At 42.3% G+C, this 26,425-nt stretch overlaps 1 protein-coding gene across 5 annotated transcripts; it reads left to right on the forward strand.

Annotated features, from left to right (window-relative positions):
* Positions 1–510: 510 nt before the first annotated feature.
* LOC310827693 (meiosis-specific coiled-coil domain-containing protein MEIOC-like) lies at positions 511–24,504 on the forward strand. Of its 5 annotated transcripts, XM_083704039.1 has the most exons (10): positions 1,672–1,941; positions 2,968–3,016; positions 3,997–4,120; positions 6,150–6,281; positions 8,216–8,382; positions 10,539–10,640; positions 12,809–14,564; positions 14,987–15,121; positions 15,691–15,871; positions 18,915–24,504. In XM_083704039.1, the coding sequence occupies exons 4-10, from the start codon at positions 6,240–6,242 to the stop codon at positions 19,169–19,171; spliced, it is 2,640 nt and encodes an 879-aa protein (XP_083560165.1). In that variant the 5' UTR covers positions 1,672–1,941; positions 2,968–3,016; positions 3,997–4,120; positions 6,150–6,239; the 3' UTR covers positions 19,172–24,504. The 5 variants fall into 5 exon arrangements, with proteins under 5 accessions (XP_083560163.1, XP_083560164.1, XP_083560165.1 ...); XM_083704037.1 differs by lacking the exons at positions 1,672–1,941; positions 2,968–3,016; positions 3,997–4,120 and adding an exon at positions 511–618; XM_083704038.1 differs by having other exon boundaries at positions 517–4,120.
* The last annotated feature ends 1,921 nt before the right edge of the window (positions 24,505–26,425 follow it).

A 26,425-nucleotide genomic window follows, 5' to 3' on the forward strand; every position in this document is an offset into this window, starting at 1 on the left:
TAAAAAAAAGTAGGGCAGCAGCCCCCCTCATTAAAAGCAGTTCCCAAAAAGCTTGTGGGAACCAAAAAAACGGAAAGGAAGGACTGTTATTAATGCGTATAAACTTATAAAATGATCTCTCTTCCCCATCTACATTCCCGTTTTCCCTTCTCCTCCTCCTCCCCCGCGACCAAAATGGTTTCTCCCAACCCTATCAGTTTTAGCCTAACGGCCGTTAACGACTTTTCAGTCGCGTGCCGCGGGCGGGGGCAGCGGCGCGCGCGCGCGCAAGCCGTTCGAAAAAGGCGCTTCGAACGTTCTCATTTGGCGGGGCGGAGCGCGCGCAGCAGCCACCTGGCCTGTTCCCGGCTGGGTGTCAAAGTGGGCGGAGTTGCTAGAGACGCACGCACGCAGGCGGCCCCGCCCCCTCGCCATCTATTTGCTGGAGCCGGCGGCGGCGGCGAAAGAGAAGAATTTGGCGGCAGGCCCCGCCCACTTCCCCCCGTCCAACCAACCAGCGCCCGCCCCTGTTGCTGAGGCGGGAAGGAAAAGGAGGAGGAGGAGGAGGAGGAGGAGATGGTGGCGGACGGCGCCCGTGCTCTGGCTCTTCGCCTCTCAGGAGGGAACCGGCGGCCAGAGGTGGGGCCCTGCGGGAGGCGCGGCGGGGAAGGGAAAGAGGGGCGACCCTATTTGCGCCTGTGGCAGGGTCTAGGGGGGACGTGGGGCGGGAGAGTGGAAGTCAGGGCCGGCCCACCCGTGAGGCGAGCGCCTCAGGCGGCAGAACCCACAGGTCCTGGTGTCGCTCTCCACTCCTTCCTCCTTCCCTAGCGGGGTGTCGTTCTGGTGCAGGCATAGGCAACCTTCGGCCCTCCAGACAGTGTTTCTCATTGTTGGACTACAACTCCCATCATCCCTAGCCAGCGTGACCAGTGGTCAGGGATGATGGGAGTTGTAGTCCAACAACATCTGGGGACCCGCAGCTTGAGAACAGCGGCCTCCAGATGTTTTGGCCTACAGCTCCCATGATCCCTAGCTAACAGGACCAGCGGTCAGGGATGATGGGAATTGTAGTCCAAAACATCTGGAGGGCCGAAGGTTGCCTATGCCTGTTTCGGTGGTTCGACTCTGGGGCCAGAATGTCTTGGGCCAGCCCAGGTAATCACATGTCTTTTGCTACTCCCCTCATATATCTCTTTATTTATTCATTGATTCATTTGCTTCTTACATTTTTATACCACTTCTCCAAGGAGCTCCAGGGTGGTGTATGTGGCCCACCCCCAATCTCATGTAACGTTGTCTACTAGCGATGCATGGGATGCGGGTGGTGCTGTGGGTTAAATCACAGAGCCTAGGACTTGCCGATCAGAAGGTTGGTGGTTCGAATCCCCACGACGGGGTGAGCTCCGGTTGCTCGGTCCCTGCTCCTGCCAAGCTAGCAGTTCGAAAGCACCTCAAAGTGCAAGTAGATAAATAGGTACCACTCCAGCATTTCCAGCAAGAAATGCTGGAAGGTAAACGGCATTTCCATGCGCTGCTCTGGTTCACCAGAAGCAGCTTAGTCATGCTGGCCACATGACCCGGAAGCTGTCTGCGGACAAACACCGGCTCCCTCGGCCACTAAAGTAAGATGAGCGCCACAACCCCAGAGTGGACCTTATGGTCAGGGGTCCCTTTACCTTTACCTTACTAGCGATGCACAGCAAAGCATCTTGCCGCCAGGCTGATAAAAATCTAAATCTGGCACAGTGAATAAATTGGCCTGTCTTTAAAATTGCAGTCCTTGAGCAGGTGGATTTGCGTTTAAATCAGCCACGGCCTTCCAGTGACTTGTGGATTGCTAACTTCTCACACGGCGCACCTGTCATTCCAAAGGGTGGCTTTGTATTACTGCCTTCTCTCCTCCAAGAAAAGAAAGGAAAAGTAGGGGAGTGCCTTCATTGGGGCTGTATGAAGAAAGCAAAAGTAAGCAAGCTTTGGGTTCGTTAAAACTTCATTTGGGTTATGAATGAGACGTTAAAAAGGAATAAAAGCTGTTGTCTGCTAGATGGGGGGGGGGGGGGAAATCCCAGAATGTAGTTTAATAATAAGATGGAATGAGGGAACTGCTAATGCAGATTTAGCTGGGCTGGAGAACGCTTGGTGTATAAGGTTATATAGGACAGAAGCATAGCTGCTCTCCCTTTGAAAATTTGACAGTCAACAGTTAACTGGATTGTGTCTCCAGTTCTAGCTGGGACACTCAGGTAACCCATGAGGCAGAAAACACAAAGTGAAATAAAGAACTGGTTTAGTACCCTCTAGCCAGTAGATGACACTACCCAAATTCAGCTTCTGTTGATTTTATATCTACTTCTACCACCTAAAATTAGTCTCCTTCAGTAATACAGTGCATCAGCAACCACATTTGTTGTTCACTTTCACCTCTGCATTATATGGGACCTGTGGGCTAGAGAGAAATTTAAAAACCTACTTGTTTTATTATCTCAATAAAGGTATTATACAACTGTTACTTTTGATTTTGTTTTTTTATGGGACTAGCATGGGTGCAGCAATTTGAGTCTACTTCTAATAGGAAGACATGGTACTTCAGTTCCAAAGTAATTTTGACTTTTGGGCCAGCTACCACAGTCACTTTCCAGTCTTTCAGTTTCCTAAGAATGTAGGAAACTGCCTTACACCATCATACCATTGGTTCCTCTAGGTACTAGCTCAGTATTGTATTGTATTGCACTGTACTGTATTGTTTCTTATGAATGTTAAAAGGATAGAAAGCAGAAGAGAGCTCTTTTCGCATAGAAACTGCATTCTAGCCACACATAGAGAACAGAATAGTTAATTTATGTCCCTTCCCAGTTCATTCTGTACGTACAATAGCTCTTGCAGGTTTCTGGGGAGTTACTGCAGTAATAGAGCCTTGTACTTTATAGCTATTTCACAATAGTCTGAAAACTACAATTCCCATAATACTTTCACATACTGGTATTCCAGTGACATCAGTCACAGCTGAGGCTGGCTGTAAAGGAAGAAGGCCAAAAACGTAAGCTCGGAGTTTCTCTTGTTTTTGCAAAGGCAGACAGAGCCTTTGGCATTCTAAAATCTTTGTGGGGAGGCATATCACTTCAGATCTGTCCAAAAAGCAATTTATGTTTAGAAAATGCATTGTGGCTTTATAGTACCATCAGGCTTCCTGTGGGTTGGTTGTGTGCATATTAAATGTGGTTCTTGGAGCATATGAGTACAGTACTTGATAATGCTGTTAGTTTTTATTCTGAATCTGTGTCAGTGTTTAGACCCAACCCTGCATTCTCCTCGCTTTGTTTATCCTGCTTCTCCAGTGGGTGGAGAAGAAACACAATAGCCTGGCAACAGTTTCTATATCTGAGTAGTAACGGAGTTGTCATGTCTAGGCGTCACATAGCAGCACTGAGGGCAGTTGGACAAGGTGCGATGTAACACAGTATAGCTGTTAGATTGAATTTTGCACCAGAGCTGAATGCATGTAAAGCCTGTGCCTGACTTTCTGTCTCGGGTTTGTGTTCATGCTAAGGTGTATATGCAAGAAGCAACTACTGTAATATAAACCCTGTGCAGGTTTGTTTGGACATTTAAGTGGGGTGGGGAATTAAATTTCTACCCCTTCCTGCACTTTGAATTTGGGGAGGGAAGTTGTAAAATATAGAGAGTAACTTCTGCAAAGTTGCATTTAAAGAAGCTGAATTTGCTGTACGGTTAGAAAGGTGGTGGTGTTGTCATGTCTCTAAACAGGGAGTTTCTGAGTTTCTTTACTCAAAATGCTGACATTTAATCTCTCAAGGGGTATGTTAACCAGATACTTGAAACCACTTTTCAGTGGGGAAGTGATGTGGATTTTCTGGAAAACTTTTAATGTGAAAAGTTTGCAATGCCCTAAATAGATTTGGCTCTAATTTAGCATGTTTGACTATTTTTTATAAAACTAAAAATATACACTATGTTAGTTTTATATGCCTTATAATTTCTATTCCCCCCCCCAAGTAGCTGCAAGTATTTGAACTGAAATTTTGATTTTGCTCCCTGCTCAAATAAACTGCACTTATGGCACAATCCTAGACATGTCTACTCAGAAGTAAGAACTGTTGAGTTCAATGGACCTTACTCTCAGGTATGTGTGTATAGGATTGCAGCATGAATGTTGCTTCATCTTCCCAAAATACTCAAATGAATTCAAAGCTTTATTTGAAATTATTTTTAAAGGAATGCTTGTAGATATTTTAAGGCCATGATAACTTAACAACATATGTTCTAAGAAATTCCAAGAGAGAAAATTAAAACTGAAAACTGTTAAGATACTAATTTTAACACGCCCAAATAATTTTGCATTTATATTTATTATATAGGCACCCATGATTCCTGTATGATTTCAAAACTGCCCAATTTGACTACCATTATATCCGTCCATAAAACTCTTATTTGGAAGCAGAAAATTTTCTGTCTGCCTTAGTGGGGTGTGGAGAGAAAGGTTACAGTTTGCTAATACAGGAAAGTAATATAAGTTTTAAAATCTGGCCTGTGCATCCCCAATCTGTCTCTCTCACTTAGCAGCAGATACAGGCCCTTTTAGGCCATGTCAAGAGGCTTCCTGGTCAAAGAGATGGTGTTCCTAAATAATAGCAACATCTAGTTATCACCTAAGTATGGTCCTTAGAATAACAAAGAAATAATAATAATAATTTATCATTTCTACCCTGCCCATCTGTCTGGGTTTCCCCAGCCACTCTGGGCAGCTTCCAACAAAAGATTAAAAATACATTAACAAAGGATGTGGTTTTGTGTCAGAGGGTCCCCCTCGCTCACCTGGAGGCTAGAAGGACAAGAGCCAGAGTTGAGTGTGTGAGAGCTGGGCTAGAAGCAGGCTACTGGCAGAAGCCAGAGAATGAGAGCCATGTTTGATGTCTGCATGATTCCAAGACTGCGACTATGGGAGAAGCAAGGTCTTCTGGGATGTTAATGCTGTGAGCCCCTGCATCGTAGACTCAGGTTGTAAGCCATACAGCCTAAAGACACCACAGTCTGCTGTTCCTCATTCCAAGTAAACCAAACCTTGGGTAGGAGCCTGGAACCCCTGGAATCGCTTGGAGATTGGGATGGTGCGGAACAATATATTCTGAGATTTGCATAAGGATATTGTCACACTGTAGTTCGCTTAGCCATAGACAGCTGACATTGCGAACTGCAGCTCAATGATAGCTCACACCCTCAAAAACAGAAAGAAGAAAAGAAACCTTCAGCAGCAGAGGGTGAAGAGGAAAGAAGTGGCAAGTCAGGCAAGCTACTTCAGTGTAAATAGAGGGAGTGGGGGTTTGGTGAGCTGTGATAGGAGGGGGCAGGGGGTGAGTTGTAAGGGGAACAGGGCTTAGTGAAGTTTAAGAGGTCGGTGGGTGGGTAGGTAGGTGTCAGTGAACAATGCAAGTAGAGGCATTGCCACTAGGAAAATATATAAATACGAAGCTAACAATATAATAAAAGAAGAGAGTTTAATTCAAGTAGGTAAGTGATATAAATTTGAAGAAAGGAAGAAGAAATAGATGGCTTACCATTGGCAAGGTACAAAGTTATGATGCAGAACTTTTCAGCACCACTTCAGCTGCTTTGTGTTGCTGTATTGGAAAAATGAAGGTAGCCATATTGTTTCTCCTGCAGGGCAAAAGGGAAATGGAGGGATTCGGTTTTAGTTCCCAAAACAGCGCAAAGGGAAGGGGTTTAAAACATGTTGGCCCTGCACTTTGATTTGAAGCCTATGCAACTGCATTGTGTGTGTGTAAAAAGTACAAAGGCTGGGACAGGCTCCACACAGCCAGGCATCACACATAATTTAGTCTTTAATCAATCTGCTAGTCTGCAGACTTTAGTACAGCATTTCACAGATTGTTTTGGAATTCAAGGTGCACATTTAGCAGCAAGTATTTGTACCTGTCAAGGAATGTTTCTTACTGAGTTGGAAAGCAACTGAGCCTTAGAAAAGAGGACAATAGTACCGGTATATTGAATGTTTTCTCATTTTTTGGTTCAACTTTTGCAGATTTTTTCATCAAAATATTGGGGAGAATGCCACTTCACTTTTAATAATGTTTAGCTTTATTAAATGTTTTGCAAGCTACTATTAAGTGTAATGCTGGATTATTTTTGAACAGGTGAGACCTGTGGTTAAGACTTCAAGCCTCTGTCTGTTTGGAAATGCTACTCATTTTAGAAACAAGAATCTGCACACTGAAAATGAGGATATGGTTAGGCAAAGCACCACATTCAGTCATTATGAGCCACAGGTGAGTCCACAGCAAATAGAATTTTATTAGGAATCATTCGCCCTCCTGGCAAATGCAGGGTGTGTTGTGTGTATGTGTGTAGCAGTTCAGAAATGAAGCAGGACTATCCCGGAAGAGTGTGGTAGTATAGACATGCTCTGATGACTTGCTAGGTATAGATGTATATAGGTTTGCAAATCAGCCTTGTGCTTAATTAGTTGCCTGAATGAATTAGGAATTCATGCAGGCAATGAATTATGCCTGAATGAATTAGGAATTCATGCAGGCAAGTAAAGAGGTTGGTGGAAGAGGCACAGGCCATTATGTCCCTCTTCCTCCACCAGTCTGCTTTGTTTCCATGTCGGATCCCGAAGGAGCCAGCAGTGAAATGCAGTAGGCTGACTAAAGAGGAACTGATAATTCTCTCTGTCCTATGCCACCCACTGGGTGTGCTGGCCACTGAGGAAGTCAAATCATTCATGCCTAACATGGAAGCCAAGCAAGGAAACTCCTCAAGTATAGTGCTGGCCTGAATATCTAAACCTGAGCCCCGTAAAGTATCTAAACCTGAGCCCCCTAAAATTATGTAGTGTAGCAGAGGAAATGCCTTGCCCCTCCAGCACCCTCAGACCTAACTACAAGGCTACTGTTCTTGGACACCTGGAATTCTGAAGAGGAACATCCTTCTTTAGGAAAATGGGGTAGGCTGCAACCTTTAGTTGCAGGCCCTATTTGTTAATTCTTAGGGTATATTTTTATTTTCACTCTAATTCAGAGGTGTGGGGTTGGATCCAGCTGGTGTGCCGGGTCTGGAACTGGCTCACTCTGCATTCCAGCTTGACAAGTGAGCAGGACCACTCACCTGTTGTTCACTTGGTGTCATGGGATGGGTGTCTGATGACTCGGCTTCACTCGCAGCAACTGAAAATGACAAACCGGGAATGCACTAAGTGCTTTCCTGATTATTTCTTTCAGCTTGAATCCATTGTTGTTGTTTTTTTGAGTTTGCCACCTTTTTCTGTCTTGGAGGCGGGGGCAGCAGAAAAAGGAAGACTTGGGAGTGAACTTAAAGTGTGCTCCTAATTCTATTGTAGTTTAGTGCCACAGATTCACCAGTCTAGTGCCTGATGTCAGGTAATCAACAGGTGAGAGTGTTTTTTAAAAAAACCACATTGGGAAAGCCTAATTAGGCCTGCAGCCTGGAGGTTCCCTTCTGGTGCCCAAATGCATTTTGCAGGCTCTCCCTGAACAGTAAGAAGTCCTTCTAGGCAAAAATCAAATAAATGTTAGTTTGCTTCATTCCATGCAATTCAACATCTTAACTCTGCTGAACGTTTTACATGAAGCATAAATGCAGTCCTGTTTACCAACTGGTTATTTATTGTAGTTTGCACAGAGTACTCTGTATTCTCTGACAATAGGGTAAGGCAGGGGACAGCATTACATGTTCCCCCTTTTAAGCATGTATGAATACTACCAAAGTAAGTCACACTCTCTTGAACAACGGTAGCTGTGTAGAGAATGCAGTACTAATCTTAAATTTTGTCTTGGGAGGGAGGGCTGTGTTGACCTGACACTCTCCCAGTGCCCACTGGTGAATATAGTATTCCTCTATGTCTCATTTGTGCTCTATTACTTTCTTTCTGCTGTTGCTCAGAAGACTGCCATATATGCAGTTAATAGTTCTGTAGGAACATACATGCTTTACCAAAATGTGGTGTGAGTATGTTGATCTGTGAGTACACTTCTAAAGCAAGGCATTGCATGTCATAACTTCCAGAACTTGTACCTTTCCCCCATGCTTCATTATTGTAAAACAGTAATGACAAGAATAATTTTCTTTTGTTGCATTTTCTAATATCAAAAGGGAAAGCAACAAAGTGAGTTTGTCTGGTCATTTGGTCTGTAAAAAGCTCTTTCCCCTTAAAATGTCTCCCTCTTCAATTTCAACTCAGGTAAACCGCACTAAGCAAGAAATGGACACACAGCTCTTCTCTCCTTTGTTTGGAGGAATAACTAACACACCTTCCACTGTGGAGTCTCCGCAGTTTTACAGTAGCTGGTCAACATGTGGAGATGATGCCAACGCTATTGCCCCATTACATGGCTGCACCAAAAAAAGGTATGAAGTGATTGCCACCTTGTGGTTCTTTCTAGAAATCTACAAATGAATTGATAGAGGGCTGGTCCACACTTGTGCTTGTCCTGTGCCTAGAAAGCACTGATCTGAGCAGTTTTCCCCTTGCCCTGCTCCTTTCCCAGGAAAATCTCGAATTGCTGTTTGCTCCAACTGAGCTTCTAAAGAGTGGTTTTCCCTGAGGGAAAGGAGTGGGACAAGAAGTATGGATGAGCCCTGGGTACCCCCCCCCCCACTTCCCCTGCCTTTTTACACTACTGGATACACCTTTCAGCAAAGTTTTATATAGTACTCTTCCTTAACATTACTCAATTGTTTGCAGTGAAGATATTGTTACAGAATAAAACTCCTGTAATGTATGGCCAACTTTGTTGCAGTTGTAATTCAGACAGTGCATGAGAATACAGCTTAATGCAGTAAGTAGAGTGACTTAGGAAACATCCTCTCGATTTTCAGAACTAATCCATTATATTTAGATTTCTCCCCCTTTTGCAGTAGTTGTATGTCTCATAAATTTGCTGTGAGCAATATTTTGATATAAGTGATACAGTGAAGTTACCTATTTCCATGTGCTGTTCTGATGAATCAAGTCTCTTTGCTTGATGTTTGTATCCCAGTTTTAATATTGCTTGGTGACATTGTTAAAATGCCATATTAAAGCAATTAGCAGGAGCTATATTGGCTTTTGGGACGTGGGTGGCACTGTGGGTTAAACCACAGAGCCTAGGACTTGCCGATCAGAAGGTAAGACAGTAAGAGCTGTTCGACAGTGGAATTTGCTGCCAAGGAGTGTGGTGGAGTCTCCTTCTTTGGAGGTCTTTAAGCAGAGGCTTGACAACCATATGTCAGGAGTGCTCTGATGGTGTTTCCTGCTTGGCACGGGGTTGGACTCGATGGCCCTTGTGGTCTCTTCCAACTCTAGGATTCTATGATTCTAGGTCGGCGGTTCGAATCCTCGCGATGGGGTGAGCTCCCGTTGCTCGGTCACTGCTCCTGCCCACCTAGCAGTTTGAAAGCACGTCAAAGTGCAAGTAGATAAATAGGTACCACTCCGGCGGGAAGGTAAACGGTGTTTCCATGTGCTGCTCTGGTTCGCCAGAAGCAGCTTAGTCATGCTGGCCACATGATCATCTTGTATGCCGGCTCCCTCGGCCAATAAAGTGAGATGAGCGCCGCAACCCCAGAGTCGATCACAACTGGACCTAATGGTCAGGGGTCCCTTTACCTTTATATTGGCTTTTTGCCTAATGAAGTAATAAGTTGGAGAGAAGCCAGGTTAAGAAGAGAGTTCATTTTCATTTTACCAGATTGTGAGTCTTCATAGTACACTATGCACAATGCTCACTTTTGCTTCCTTTTCTGTCTTTTTTCATTTACTGATATTTTCTGTAATATCTGCATTTTGTCTCTTGCTCCAAAGCTCTGCTGTCAGACTGGTGCTGAATTTACTTCACCATGTCTGACTTCAGCTTGTTTGCTTATGAAATGATTGCAAGCTCTAATTTGCTGATTTTGGTCTGGTTTTCTTTCGCTTCTTTCCATTTATATGCATTTTCTAAAATCAAGATTACTCTATGGCTTGTTTGGCTTAGAATTTCTGCACATACCCTTTCTTCGTTCATGTCATTTGGGGGTGTGATTATGCTGGGATTAGTATGTATAAAATTAAAAACAGAACATGATTCTTTATTTGGTCATGTTGTTCTCTCCTGCTTTAAAAGTGGTGGGAAGATACAATGGAAGACAGTTAACTTGTCCTGTTTTAGTTACATTCTTACATCTCATCCTATTACCTCACTGCTACACACAGTGTTTCTTATTTCCCATGCATTAGTGGCTCTCTGATCTTCTTGATAAGGCCAAGCGGGGTAATACTTTAACTTTTTCATATCTGAAGTGCTTATTAATTTCAATAAATATTTCTTCTCAGTTTCCCAAATGCTTTTATTAATTATGGTATTTATTCTGCTTACCTTATTTATTTTATGTTGCCTCCACCAAGGTTGAGGTGGCATACGGAACTATTCAGTAACATGAAAATATTGCTCTGAAAAAAACCCCAAACTCAAGGTACTTCATTTAGAAGGCTCATTCTTCTTAGATTCTTGGTACAGGTGATACTCAAATACCTCTCTTTTCAGAACACAGGTAAATTTATCTTATTCTGGCAATGGCCCTGATATGTTTGGCTTAGTGACAAGCATCTTAGAAGAGCCAAACAAGCAAGAACCTGTTACAGGCTGGTAAGCTGATGACTATTTATATAAATATCTATTTTAAGGTCACCTATAAGCTTCACGAAAACTGTTCTCTCCTTACCTTTGCTAACTCTTGATCCTAAGCACATTAAAGTCTTTAGCGGAAGGAATTCAAGGGCATATCAAAACTTTAAGGGCTTGTCCACGCTTCTCCTGGTTCCGTGGATCCAAGAGGTTTTTCATTTGTCCCGTGCTTTCAGAGCATTTTTTCATTTGCCCTGACACTTTCCCTGGGAAAACCTGCAGTTTACCACTGAATCAGAACAAACATCAAGCTAAAGGAAAAACGATGGACGTACATTTTGGTTCAACGATCAGCAACGGGTTTTCCTAGGGGAAAGTGGCTGGACAAGCAGAAGTGTGAACAAGCCCTAAGTTTGCACAATCAAAATGAATTAAAGGCTCTGTTGACATAGCACAACCAATCCACTTTAAAAAGGCCAGACTTTTGCTTTTTATAAGGTGATGGGAAACTGGTTTGAAAAGTAGGAGATTAACAGATGGTTAATGGGAAGACATGTAAACACCTTGCAAGCAAATCAGGACAGTGGCGTAGCGTGGGTTGTCAGCACTCAGGGCAAGGCAAGTAATTTGCGTCCCCTAACCCGTGGATTTGCGCCCCCTAACCCTAACCCCCAGATGTTGCGCCCGGTGCGGCCGGGCCCCCCTGCACCCCCCACGCTACGCCACTGAATCAGGATGAACACTCATTGTCATATAGCCTCACAGACAAATCAGAACAAATGCTCAATGAAGCCCAGATATAGTCTAAATTCTCTGTAAGTTGGGTGTGAGCAGACCAGGAGGTTGGCATCCATCTGTCGGAAGAGACCTCCCCTGGACACAAGCCTGGACAGTGTGTATGGAGGTCCTGGGCTGCCCATCTGATAAGACCCCCCTCTTGGCCTTGCTAAACAGGTTGTCTAGAGGAGTCCATCAGAATATCAGATTGAATTCAATAGCATTCAAGGATGGCAGCGAGAGCCTTATTCGGTCTAGACAATTGTAGGAAAAGAAGCAGGTTGGACTTGTTTAAATGGTTCTTTCTGTAGCACTCTAAACTGGTAAACAAATACCTATCTCTACCAGCAGATGGCACCTAAAATGCTAACTAGTTCAGAACTAGGAGTGAGATTCCTTCAGAGCTCAAAAAAGAAAGAAAGAAAGAAAAGAAATCTTTCACTGATCACATAGGGCAGCCCTCTATGGCCTGCTATTCCTAATAAAACAATTAATACCCTGTAGAATAACTAATAACATTCCTCTAAAATCAGCCTATTTGGTCTGCTTCTAAGGGTCAGAGTTAGTTCTTAGCAACTACACACAACAGGGTTTAAAAAATGTAATATAAGGCACAGAGGGTAATTTTAATCAAACTAGCTTTTGGGGAGTGGAGATTTAACCCTTCCTTGTTCAGCCATGATTACAAAAATAATAATAATCTTCCCCTGGTTCTGCAGTTGGCCTTAGCTGACAGGAAAGGTCTCCTAGGTAATCTAAGCATATATACTCTGGAGGGTGGGACTCAAACCAAAGGCTTCAAGTTACAAGAAAGCAGATTCCAACTAAACATCAGCAAGAACTTTCTGACAGTAAGAGCTGTTTGACAGTGGAATGGTCTCCCTATGGAGGTTGTGGACTCTCCTTCCTTGGAGGTTTTAAGCAGAGGTTGGGTGGCTATCTGTCATGGATGCTTTAGTTGGGATTCTTGCATGGCAGGGGGTTGGACTAGATGACCCTTGTTGTCCCTTCCAACTCTACAATTCTATATCAGGCTAAGATTGCTTCATCTCATCCCCCAGATCTATATAGGTCAAGCTGTTCTGCTCTTTCACCATAATAAAACTCCTAAGATGACAGTCAGCTCAGCAAAAGAGTATATTAATCCTCACATTTTAATGTTTTTAGCATAAATGGCATGTTTTTTCAGAATTTATGAAAACAAAGATTGTTAGAGGAGGCAAATGGGGTTCAGTCTCTGACATTTCCAGTTGAAAAAGGATCTCAACCAGTGGGCTGGAAAATACCTCTTGCCTGTTAAATGTAGATAATACAGTGGCAAGTGGTTCATTAATGTGAATGTATAAAGCAGCTTCATCTGTTATGTTGTAGAAACAAAATGTCTTTAGCATTAAATTGTTGGTTTGTTACAGGAATTCTCTATCAAGATTATTTCCACCCGTGTGGTCATCCGACATTGAAAAAACTGAAAACTTCTCAGGGCTTTTTCCTACAAAATGCTTGGAAAATGGAGATCCTACAAACCTTGTTGGTACTCAAAATATTTATGAAGAAAACTTGCAAAAGACATCATCTGTAGAATTACTAAAGAAAGAACTTGAAGATCTCCATGTTATAGGATCCTGGCTTGTGACTTCTGATCCTTGCAGTCGGTCACCTGATGAGATTTTGAAGAATGCTGATTCAGAAAACAAGAGTAAGGGAATCAATCACCAAGGTGGACTTGCATATCAGAATATACCCAATTATAACAAAAATCAGTTAAACAGTGGCAATGGGAAGAGCCATACTGATTTTAGCACTTTCTCATCTCATACTAGAATAAAAGATAGCACGAATACTGCTAAAGAACTCCAGAAAGCTGGCCATGCAAGAGGCGTGCTTGGGAAAAATGACACAGAAGGATCAAGCAAATATTTCACTCAATTGTCTAATTCTGCCGCTGATGGAATATGGGATCCAGTGATCCAGCAGAATATAAGATATACAGGTTTTCCAGCTATTTATGACTCTCAACAGTTTAGTTGCTCATCTCCATACCTTCTCAGTCCATTTAATAAAGAGAATAGCTTTCCAGAAGGAAGGAATGCAAAATTGCAGGAAAACCACCCACAAAATAACCACAGTTGCATCACTACAGAGGGGGACTTCGGCAATACTGAATGTAAGATGTCCTTACATCATCAGAAAGCATCCTGCAATCACTTGCCTCTTAAGCCAGCACTGCAGAATATGAATTCATCTTACAATGGATATACATGGCTGGATAGTAAGATACTAAATCCAGTGGCTACATCGTTTGCAACTTATGAGAAGCAAAAGCAAATGAGTTCTCAGTTGTCTTCAAGGTGTTCAACTCAGTCTGTTGGATGTTGCACCAGTCAATCTATAGCCCAGCCTTCTTATTCACAGGTGGCACCAATGTTGAACTCAAGAACAGATGGGAAACACATCTCTGCTAACATTCCTAACAGCTCAGGGTTTTCAAACTGCAATGAAAATAGGAAGCAACCTAACCCTATTGGACACGCCCAGAGGGATTCCTTAGCTACTAGAGAGGGATACTGTGGTGAAGTATCCACAAATGCTTCCTCCAGGTGGCTGTCACAAAAGCATTCCGTACATGAGTCTGCGAAACACTATAGTTTTCATAAAAAGCAAAGCCAGCTCAGTACTGATGAGAGAACTAGGCAGAATGAGAGAAGACATAAAAATAATTGGATTCCACACCCAGGCTATGCAAGCCCAAATCAAACGCAGCCTGATATATTCAGAAGAACAGAAGAACAGAACGGCAGCAATTTGTCTGATTTCATCAATCCTTCTTTCCTACCTCTCTTCCCATTAATGCCTGGTTATAAACATATGCCTAATTTTCCTCCATTTAATCCTCCCACATTTTCATCACCAGCTAATGTTGCATTTTCTCCATTGCCATTTCCGTTGTCTGAACTTGCTGACCTCCTTCACTATGAGGACCTACCCTATTTGAGTCCTTTCTTTAACAAACTCTTCTGTGGAGATTTGCCTGCACAATACTTTGCCTTTCCACCACCTCTTAACCACTACAGACCTCCAAAGCATCGCAGTGGAGCTGCAAATGAGCTTCATAGTCATCTAGAAGATTGTTATGAACAGTGGAGAGCACTAGAGAGGGAACGGAAAAAGGTAATGTGGTCTCTAGTAAGGTGAAACCTAGGGGAAGTTAACAGTGACATTAGCTTTTATGTTAATATCATTACTGGTGACATTGTGGAGAGGTGGGAAAACTTAAGACTGGGGACTATATCTAGCCTGACAAATCTTTTTCCAAGTTTGGATAACATAATCTGCATGGCTTCTTCGTTATCCCCAGTTTCCAGGAGGACTGGGGCAAGACTGAAATTGCCTTCTTATATGGCCAAGAATGATTAAACTGCATAGTGCCTGTTCTACCCGTGTGTTTTTTTGTCTGTAGGCTTTTTTGGGTTGATGGTAGGAAATGGGGGAGCATTTTTACTTTTTTTTTCGCCAGCTACAAACGGGTGGAGAGGATGGGAAAGAGCAATAGAGAGGAACATATTCCATTAATTCTCTGGCTTTCTCTTCAGGCAGAGGCAGATCTGGCCAGAAACTTCCCAGGGAAGCAGGTATCCAGCTCAAATAATGCTCCCTTCTCCCGGCTTCCCGACAAGCCTTCCCGAGTGGATCGTCTGATTGTGGACCAATTCCGAGAGCAGGCGAGAGTAAGCACATTCACCCCAGATCTGGTTGATGCTTTGCTTCGTCACGTTTTTGAGAAATTATGTTAGCCCAGTCTGAGGCGGGCAGCAGCCTTCCAGAGGAAGAAAAACTGTGATGGCCTTTAGAAGGGGTTGGAAGACTCATCTTAAAAAGGAGTTTGGGAACTGTTGGGGTTCTGGTTTAAAGTGGCTGTTTTGTGTCTTGTGTGTTCCTTCAAGCTTAGGCGAGGTGGGATAGAAATATAAATGAATGTACAATACAAATGAGGATGGCTGGATGCTTGAACCCTGAAGGGCCACTTCACTGTTTTCCTTGCTTCCTCTGCTTTCCCTGCCTGCCTGCCAGTAATTTCATAACATAGTTTTATGTTTCTCATGCTGCAACGAGGAGTGTCGCTTCTATTCATGGCTGAATCGCTTTTAACTGCTTCTCCTCCAAACTATTTTCTACTAAATTTAGATTAGCTGTGGTCTCACATTTAGCGTGAAGTGCCTAGCTGCTGTCACGTGATTTTGGCTATCTGATTGTTTTTAAGTATTAAAAACCCTAATGAAGTATTCTTCTTTTTTAGGTACACACTTTAGTTGGGAAAATGGAACGGCTTTGTGGTAATCCTGCCCATGGTAACATATCTGCCACTTTGAGATGTCATTTGGAAGCCATCTATGCTACCCGAGCGAGACGCAAGGATGAGATTGTTAACGCTGCTAATCATCAGAGGCAAGGAATAGCTCGTTACAACAATGAAAAAGGCAAGTACAGTGGTACCTCAGGTTACATACGCTTCAGGTTACAGACTCCGCTAACCCAGAAATAGTGCTTCAGGTTAAGAACTTTGCTTCAGGATGAGAACAGAAATCGTGCTCCGGCGGTGTGGCGGCAGCAGGAGGCCCCATTAGCTAAAGTGGTGCTTCAGGTTAAGAACAGTTTCAGGTTAAGAACGGACCTCTGGAACGAATTAAGTACTTAACCTGAGGTACCTGAGGTATTTCTTTGAGGCACCTGCAAAACAGACTTTTGTATTAATGTTCCCATTCAGAGAGCAAAATCTTAATACGGGTTTAGGTTAAATCTGCATTCTGGAGTGAAAAGCCTAATCTGTTTTATGTAATGATCGTAATGATCACATTGTTACAGCAGGCAATAGGGGGCAGAGTCATAGTTCACTGGTGGAGCAGCTGTTTTGCATGCGGAAGATCCCAAGATCAGTCCTCAGCATCTCCAGGTATGACTGGAAATGTCATCTGTCTGAAACCCTTGAGAGCTGCTGCCCATCAGAGTAGGCAGTACTAAGCTGCAACAGTGGTCTGGCTCTGTATAATACATCATTATACAGCAAATATATATATATATAAAGCAAATATATATATATATATATATATATATATATATATATATATATATATAAAAGTTTTTCTAACATACCATTTTCAGCCGTAGTTAAACATATTTTTACATCGTATTCAATTTTTTTGACTTCCATCAGTCCTGTCTGAAAATTTTCCAATCTAATCTCTTATTATACATTTCTTATTTTTCCTGTTACATTTAAAACTCATAACCAATATCTTTATTCTTTATCTACTTTGTAGCACTTCATATATTCCTCCTTACAAAACTTCTTGTAGTCCTGCTAGCGTAATTTGTTGGTTACAATTGCTTTTCAAATAGTTCATATACTTCTTCCAATGTTCTATAAATCTCTGGTCCCGCAGGTTTCGAATCCTTCCTGTCATTTTGTCCAATTCTGCATAGTCCATTATTTTTGTCTGCCATTCTTCTGGCTCTGTATAAGGCTTGCTATGTTCCTGTTATGTTAGAGTGGACATTTCCCCACCCATCCCACTGCCTCCTACAAGAGGCCTCAAAGCCCTCTGCCAGGTGGCTGGATCTAGGACAGGGGTCAGCAAACCTTTTCAGCAGGGGGCCGGTCCACTGTCCCCTCAGACCTTGTGGGAGGGCCAGGCTATATTTTGAAAAAAACACACAAACGAATGCCTTTGCCCCACAAATAACCCAGAGATGCATTTTAAATAAAAGGACATATTCTACTCATGTAAAAACATGCATGATTCCCGGATCGTCCGCGGGCCGGATTGAGAAGGTGATTGGGCTGGATCCGGCCCCCGGGTCTTAGGTTGCCTACCCATGATCTAGGATAATTCTTTTTTAGGCTTAGTGGTAGGATCATAGAATTATAGAGTTGGAAGGGACCACAAGGGTCATCTAAGTCCAACTCGCTGCAAGCAGGAATACATTTTGTTGCCGTTCCTTCTTTTCTAATATAACTTGTTTCATCTCATAATGTTGCAACATTATGCATCTTCTTGCTTGTGGTGGTTGGTCAAAGAGAAAACATGTAACATCATGATACAGTACAAGGAAAGCTGCTGAAGTGGCAACTTTCTGCTTTGAGAGGCTGCTGCATGTTTACTGTCAGGTTTAGTTGGTTGGGTGCAAAGTGTCTGGATTATATTTTGTATTTGTAGTGTATTTTAGTACAGCACTCATATCTGGAGTTTCATCAGAGTCTTCTTCTAAGTCAACAAAAATCATGAAGAAGGTCCTTCTAGGACTGAGACACAGATTACCACAGAGGTCTTTGCTTTATGACATGTAAATGCCAATATTGTGATTAGACACGTCATATTTATTATCCAATAGTTCTTTGACTTCTTAACATTATCTGATACCTAGGTTTTCATATTAAAATTATCAAGATGCATGAGAAAAGTAGGTTGCTCCAGAGAGGCATTTTGTTTGTGTTTACAAGAGATCCTGAGTCAAAACTTGTGACAGGTGTGTTCAAATAGCAAATGGAAAACGGGTGGTTCATTCTGTTATATAATTGTAAAACTTCAGTGTTATTATATGTCCAAGCATTAAATATTCAAGTAAGACTCAGTAACTGAGGTCTCAATCCTGCTGATGTAAGTGTTGATGCTGAATGCAAAAGTAAAGCAGAGAGGAACCTCTGGCCCAAAGGCCTAATTAAACCTGAAAGGGGGTCTACTTTGGCCTGCAAGACTGTTTTTCCCAAATCCCCGCTCAGATGTGAGGCAGGTAAAGGCAAGGCTGCAACCCCTGATTGTTCATTGGCAAGTGGGGCTTGTAATTCACTGCTTTTTAAATTTGATGTCAAATGCAAACCTCACTGAGGTTGATTCCACTCAGTAGCTTCCAATTGAAGCCAATTGGATTGCCCAGGATCATTTTCTGCAGCATACTTTAGATTCAGCTGCCAGGATGAAAAGTTTCCTCAGCCCTTCAGCAGAATCTTGAAATGTTCATTTGTAGTGTTGCTTACAACACAGTCTCCTGCAGAAACCTGCGCCTTAAGTCCTATGCTGTAAATGCATGAAAATATCACTAACGGACTGACTGTGCATCTATTTAATGATGTGATATGGATTTGGAAAGTCCTTAATGCATACTTTTGGCAGTGAAATACTTCACCGCACTCTTGTCAGCTAAATACATTCTTATTTAGACAAGCCTACCCAGATGCGTAAGAAATTGAGGTAATTTTAATCTGTTTTAGCATTTTAACTTTCATATGTTTAAAGTACTGTTGCAATTCTTTCTTGATTTTCTTGTTTTATCTTTTTGTAAACCACTTTGAGGTTTGCTTGTTTTTTTACCATCAAGCAATATAAATTTTATGAAATCAAAATAAATAAAGTATTCACATCTGGAGGCTGGTTCTTTGAAAAAGTTAGCAGACTCTATATTACAGTATTGGGGAGAAATAACTCTCTTGAAATTGTAAATGATGCTATGGTGGTTTTGTTATAGATGTCCTTGCTCTGGCGGTTGCCATTAAAGATTTGGCTTTCTTCACACGAAAAACACGTACAGCTTTATGGTGTGCTCTTCAGATGACCCTGTCGAAAACTTCAATGAACACGCCAGCAAAAAAAGAAGAAGTGGAAAGGGCCTTGCAAGAGCTCTGCCCTGTCATTGGTAGCTTGCAAGTGAAGAGCATCGTGGAGCATGATGACAAAGAAAACAAGAGAGATAACCACAAACTGTCTCCACAGGTCATACAGTGAATGCATCCAAATAATTGCAGCAGTGTAGAAAATACGCCAGGCTTCCAGCAAGTCTAGTGGATCTGTGCTGCGTTTCCACTGCTGAGATTCAAGCCTAGATAACATGCATTTCTGTAGTAGTATTGCAGCAGTCTTAATATTGGTGATGTATGTCTAGCGTGTAAAACAGAAAGGGTCAGCTTAAGTGGAGACAAGCAATAGTAGTTCATATTCTTGGCCACCAATCCAAAGCTGTAACTCAAGCCATTAACTAGGAAACTAGCAAGTGGCGAAGCTAATTGTGATACCAATCAAACACATAGTTCCACTTCATTCCTCGGTTTTGTAATGCTAATATTTTAAGTGCCAAAGTCATTACTGAATACTGTTTGTTTCACACTGATAATTAATAATGCACATTTATTATGGTATTGTCAGGAGCTGAGGAAGAAATTGTCAATGGTCTGGCTCACAGTAGTTACATTAAATCAGCAGCTCATGTTAGTTGCGTTAAATCTGGAAGGAGTGTTGGAAGGTGTATTAGCAACAAAGGTGTCAAGCTGCTCTAATCAAAACTTCAGCTTCCCTAAGTGTGGTAGAACAACAGAATCTGTTGATTCTGAAAGAAAATCAAAAGGAGTTATAAATGTGTAGCATTAAGTATTGCATTATAGTGAGCATTAGCCAGTGAGATTAAATTGTTTAGATTTAGAAATGGAATATATCTATGCCTTAGTGGCTTAAAACTACTATTTAACTTGTTATGCACTTAATGAACATATGGCTATTAATGATTTGAGTATTTATTTTAATGGTTAATATATTATTTTTACTTTATTTTAATATATGTTTTGATCTATTGCAAGACCTAATAATCAGGCTTACGTTTGCTCAGGGTCTGTATGTGTGTGTATATATAACCTATAAATATACACAGTATATAATGTTTGTAGAGATGGGGTGTTTGTAGGAAGAGCTATATAAAACTAATCTGTACTAGGTTACCAAAGCTGGCTGATTTATTTTTAGCATGAGGAAATTTTGTATGTTTAATCACCATCATTATTAGGCTTCATACTGTGTCTCGGACAATCAGATATATTATATGGCCATTGTGAATGTATAAGGCAAGAACTGGAACAGATGAGGCACCAGTCCAAAACTTTCACTGTAATGTTGGGGACAGCGTAAGGGGTGCACACACATAAATTGGTCCCTGACAAATTGGGCAAGAGGAGACCCTAGTCCATATAGGAAGTGGTGTGTATGTTCCTGAGCATCAGTGTGTGACAGGAATCTCTGGATTGGAGCGTTAATGTTTGAGTTCTTGTCACTTAGGAGTATTAATGTTTTAACAATCTTGTAAAACGTGAGAATACCTCTGTGTACTGATAAACAAGTAATGTGTGTGTGTGTTTTATAAGTCCGTGGTAGATTCTGGAGAACAGTTGTCTCAGTTCAAAGAATCATTTTGGAAATGTGAGGGATCCTGGTAGAAGAAACCTAGTTTGAATGCTTGGAACGGATTTTATTTGCTTACTAAGTTTTTAAATTGGTTACTGCTCCCAGAAGCATAATTAATGGATTCGTCATAAATGTACTTAATCTCTCTCCCCACACCCCAGGCCCAGCTTTGAGCCCTATTGTGTACAGGTAATGAAGAAGTTCTACCTCTGGCCTGTCTAGGTCAAACTCTGCCCCCTCCCAGCCACTTCCTGATTAGCTGAGAAGGGAGCAGAGACAGGCAGTGCTAGGCAGCCACCTATAGCTGTGGTGACAATGCGTAGCGCGATCTTCACCCAGTCTCCCTCCCACCAAATGCTGGCACAAAAGGAGCAGTAAAGCAAATAGGAGCCTGGCTTTGTGAATGTTTAGAGTAAATGTAATAATGAGTAAAAGGACTGTAAGGTGTGTGTAGCAGGAACTTGCAGATACCTCATGCTCTTTCTCTTCATTTTAAAAAACAAAGGAATCATTGAAAGGCACAATAATCGGAGTGCCATTTTCTTACTTAGTTTGGTATGTTCAGCCTTTGTATTGCTTAATGCTGAGAAATTATGCTTTGTGCATTTTGCACTAAATGTCATGAGGTCATATATGCTTTGTGGATTAGAATTAGTCTACAGTGTGAGGAGTTGATCATATTTAACTCTTACCAATCTTACTGTGTTTAGAAACAGTGGTTTGGTAGTCTTTACTTTTTTTCTGTTGACCAAATCATAGTACTTCTCCAGGACTGCTTTGTAGTAATGGGTGTATTAGACACTCCCGAGTAATTAATTTGTGAAAACTGTTTAAAACTGTGGTTATAATTGGTGGTTATAAGTAATGTGCCTTTCAAAGTCTTAAAAGATAAAATATAACTGTGTACTCACTTTTTGTTGCAACCAAGCAATATATTTAAAGGGATTATAATAAGCTGCATTTGATAGCTGTAGTTTACAGTATGAATGTTTCATAATCAGTTTCCAGCAATGGTTTCCCTAGCTTTAGAATATATAAAACGTGCCTGTTTTAGTTATATTGCCTATGAAGGCATCCATTCTCATTTAATTTTCTTTTGTGCTGGCTTTTTTTTTTAAGTAGAAAACGGCTATAACATATGCCCACCAAAAGATAAAATTAAATTTAATTCGTGTGAACTGAAATTCAGTTTTCTGCTTTGGAACGGGGGGGGGGGGGGAGTTCTATTGCACTTGCATTGATTTGTGCAGGATGTTTTTCTAGCAGTATTAAGTTCAGCTGGCTGGTGGCCACATGGTACTAATGCCACATAGGACATGCACTTACATGTGTTGTAGAATCAATACATGGGCTCTTCACATGGAGATACAGAACAGTTGCATTGCTTTGAATCCTGAACTTCGCCTATACACATTAAGCTGGAAGATAAGGCATGCTCAGGACCAATGCAGTTCTTTCCCTCTCTGACTCATGTCAATATGTACCAATGTTCCAAATAAAGCACACTGTGATGTCCCAGCTAACAACTCCTGCTGAACTTGCCCTGTGAGCACTCAGATATCAGGAGTGTTAAATTATTATGCAGTTTAGATATGCAAAATTTAGAGGTTCCTAATCTAAAATAAGAGATTTGTCTGAAAGTGTGTGCATGTGTGTGTGTTTTTGTGAAGATGAGTTCTGTTGTTTTCTTATGCTGGGATGTTGGAAACTGAGAAGAGTAGCAAAGACGGGAGGAACCTTATAGTAACCAGATGACCATAAAACTAAATGTGAGTCTAGTTTGGTTTATTATTTGGCATTTTGTTTATGTAGGACTTGTTTATTTGTAGACAAAATGCTACTAGAATGTTGCAGCCTTCAGTCTTAGGATGAGATACAAAGTGAGTAGTACATTAATGGCTTGGCTCCAGAGGAGCCCTTCTGCAAATTGAAATTCAATAGCGGGGAGGTGTTCTCCTTCCATCCCATCTGCTCCCACCCTAGCTGCTCCAAAGGATCGCCCAACTCTGCAGATCCTTTATAGCAGGAAAGTGTTTAATTCTGTAAACAGAAGACCACCGACCAGTATCTGGATCCATTTCCCCTTTTTTAAAAGAATACCTTGATCTTCTGTTACCTAAAGCTACAGAATTCACCAGGCAAAGGTTGCTTTGCATGTGCCCAGAAGCACTTGTGCTTTTTGTTCCTCCTCTTTGGAGCAACACTCTCAACGCTTTGTTGTGAACTAGTTTTAAAATTCACAGTCTCCCATGGGGCTGTCACGGGGCTGCTGCTTTGAACAGAGCTCTACCAAGCATATGGAATACTTTGCATAGACAACATTATTTTGGTTTTAATGGTTCTTACTGACCATTGTTTTAGTTTCCTATTTTTATGTTTGATGGTGTTTGGTTTTCCTTTAATGTTTTGCACCAATAAATGCTAGAAACAGGATTATCTGTAAAACAACAACAATGCACCTTTAGAATGAGGAAAACAGACTGCTTTCATTTAAGCCTAAATATTCTACTGTAGACACCTAGTCAGCCTGCAAATTTACAAGTTTTTGAGATTGTGTGTGTGTGTGTGTGTGTGTGTGTGTTTACTTGCCTGTCTGGAAACCCAGCTTGAAATTGTACCCTGCATGGTTTTATGGGTCTTAATCACCAGCACACTTAAACTTTTGGTAAACATTTATATAAAATTACGAAAATGAATAGTTGTACTTGTAAGTGCTTTTACAACAGAATTTCGTAGCATCTTGTAAGTAATTTAAAAAGTCATTTTTTTTGCTCTAGGTTTCATTTTTTTAAAGAAAAATGTGGGTGGTTTTTTTGTTTTGTTAAACTTAATAGCAATACTACAGTTTTGAGTGGAAAAAAGTGTTAAGTTACTTATTCAGCTTATGGATAGGTTTAGCTGGTTGGTGAGAAACATTTAACAAAACTGCAACAATTAGTTGCAGGTAATATATCTTGCCTGCTTTGCCAAATAAACTATAAATTATTGTACTTATTAGCAAAATTGATAAGAAAAAGAGATGACTGTATACTGGGCAGGAGGTCATCTCAAAACAAGTGAGTACAGAATGTCTGTGGTGTGCAGAAACATGAGCCTTTTCTTTCAAATGAGACCCATTTCCAGTGCATTTTGGAAGAGAAGCTTAAATTTGTTTTTATCATAATGTGAAGACATACTATTTTACTATGCTGTTTAATACCTTGTTGCATCTTCAGCCGATCTTGTTGAATGATAAAAATGTGTACACTTTGCTTACATAATTGAAAAAACTATTGTGATTTGATCGATTGGCTAGTTTGAACTGAAACATGTTGACAGAGAGGTCAGTTGCTGTAAGATACTTTACCGCTGGTCAGTTCAGGTGCTAATTCGTTGTATCTGGAAACAATTGTGGGTCTGAAACCTGCAAAAATCTCACTTCTACCTCTCCTGTAACTTTCTGGTTGATGATGATGGCGATGGTGATGGTGATGATGTTTGTTCTACACTGACCTGTGGTATTACTTTAAGTGAAATGGGATGCCGTGTAGCCATGGCTAAACCATCACTTGTGTGAAGTCACTTAACATGTGTGCACTTGTCCATTATGTTAAGAAAATGGTTTGTTTGTAGAAAGGCACAAAAAGTTGTGATGTCTTGAAAAAGGTTTGTTAAGAGTTTTGGTGAATCCTATAAAAATCATGGTGAGTGACCTGTTCTAGCATTGTTTTTATATATAATGTTAACTTGGTATGAGCTTGATTGCTACAAGTATTCAGTTCTATCTATGTTTCATTATCTGCTGCTGGTTCCCATATAAGATATACTATTTTCTCTTTTTGTAATTTTCACTCAGTGCTTATTATGTGTGCTTGCTAACACTTAAACAATTAAAGTATTTAATATTTAAATGACTCTGGTTGTGTGATTTCAAGAAATCAGTGAAGAGAAATGACCCATTAGGAAGAAATAAGGGAAATCAAAGTGGGAAGAAGCCCTTAATATCCTACATATGTGTGCTTGGAAGCAAGCCCTACTCTTCAGTGAGATACCGTATTGTTCGTCCCATGGGACGCTCCGTCCCATAGGACGCACCTAGTTTTTTGGGGGGGAAATAAAGGGGGGGAAATTCCTTTATTTCCCCCCCCCAAAAAAAAGCAGGTCGGGGAAACCGAACCAGGTCGAGGAACAGCGGGATGGCGGCGCTGCACCTCCCTGCTGTCCCCCGAGCTTGTTGGGCTGGCCGATGTCTGCCCGGCGTGAGGGGCGCTCTGCTTCAGGGCGCCCTGCCTGCCGGGTGGCAGGCTGCTATCCGCAGTGTGGGGAGCCCTGCGGGGAACTCCTGCAGAGCTCCCCATGCTGCGGATGTCTGTCCGGTGCGCGGGGCGCCCTGCTTCGGGCGCCCTGCCCGCCGGGCGGCAGGCTGCTATCCGCAGTGCTCCCCACGCTGCGGATGTGTTCCCGAAGTGCCGGGCACTCTGCTTACAGGGCACCCGGCGCTCCGGGAAGCAGGCTGCTATCCGCAGCGTAGACATCCCTGCGGGACCTCCCGCAGGGCTGCCTAGGCTGCAGATGTGTTCCCGAAGCGCCGGGCGCCCTGAAAGCAGAGCACCCGACGCTCCGGGAAGCAGGCTGCTATCCGCAGCCTAGACATCCCTGCAGGACCTCCCGCAGGGCTGCCTAGGCTGCGGGATGTCTTCCTGAAGCCTGGAGAGCGAGAGGGGTCGGTGTGCACCGACCCCTCTCGCTCTCCAAGCTTCAGCGAAAGCCTGCATTCGCCCCATAGGACGCACCCAGATTTCCCCTTCATTTTTGGAGGGGGAAAAGTGCGTCCTATAGAGCGAAAAATACGGTAGGTTTAATGTTAAGTGTCTTTCGGACTGCAGGTGTACGGTTGCATCTAACTGCTTTGCTGATGGTAAGCCTTTTGCCAGCAGAAGAGGGAGGGAAGAGATTTTTGAGCATTCCCACTCTTCCATGTATCACCTCTACATCTGCCACAGTCTTCTGGAAAAGATTTAGGGGGCTTTGAGGACTGCAAAGAAGAGAAATTACCAAAAGTTGCTTCCTTCTCCATTTGGCGAATTGAAGCCGAGTAACAGTGTTGGAGAGTACAGAGTCTGCATAGTAATTCTAATCATACGCTTGATTAAGTCATTTTTGCCATAGAAGTAGCTGTACAGTTTGGTAGGTAATATTCCTTCTGAAGAAGCAGTGTGAAACCATCTACTGGAAAGTGGGAGACCTAGTCACAAACCCCAGACAACTTTATCTAAGGAGTCCCCTCCAGATGTGATGGGAGAACATGGGCACCCTACCTTAATTCTCAATAGAGGTTTACCCAGATTAAGAGAATCTACAACCTGTTCTATTTCCCACTACTTGTAATATTCAACTGGTGCCTTATGCAAACACATGGACTTTTGATCCAGTGGGAGGCATCCAATCTTCAATACGGAGACGATATTTATATTTTGCTTATCCCTCCCCATCTCACAGTGCCTCTTAAAAAACTCTTTGAGGGATTCTTGACCCCCCCATCTATCTGAGGGGGGAAATCAGTAGATATGTGGGAGGGATGGCTTGGGACTCGGGCTCGGACTCAGAACCAGAGGCATCTCAGTCCGCACTGGATCCTCTGCCTCAGGCGGCATCTGAACCAAGTCTGGGGCCTGATTCTGAAGAGCTCCAGTCTGCACAGGTTCCCCAACAAACACCAGCTGGGCCGCGTTAGGAGCCTGAGCCTGCCTTGGCTCCAGATGCGGGGATGACCTAATTGCCTTCAGCTGGGCCATCACTTACAGCTGCTCCACTACCGGTTTGGTCAGGGGA

Source organism: Podarcis gaigeae, assembly GCF_964106915.1.
Source record: "Podarcis gaigeae genome assembly, chromosome: 12".
Taxonomy (NCBI): domain Eukaryota; kingdom Metazoa; phylum Chordata; class Lepidosauria; order Squamata; family Lacertidae; genus Podarcis; species Podarcis gaigeae.

Bases quoted from the DNA above. Each gene is read 5' to 3' on its own strand.
- LOC310827693 (XM_083704037.1), top strand. From the start codon at position 556: ATGGTGGCGGACGGCGCCCGTGCTCTGGCTCTTCGCCTCTCAGGAGGG. The intron at 10,641-12,808 runs GTAAGCTGATGA...GGTTTGTTACAG, and splicing joins CAAGAACCTGTTACAGGCTG to GAATTCTCTATCAAGATTAT. The intron at 14,565-14,986 runs GTAATGTGGTCT...CTTTCTCTTCAG, and splicing joins TAGAGAGGGAACGGAAAAAG to GCAGAGGCAGATCTGGCCAG.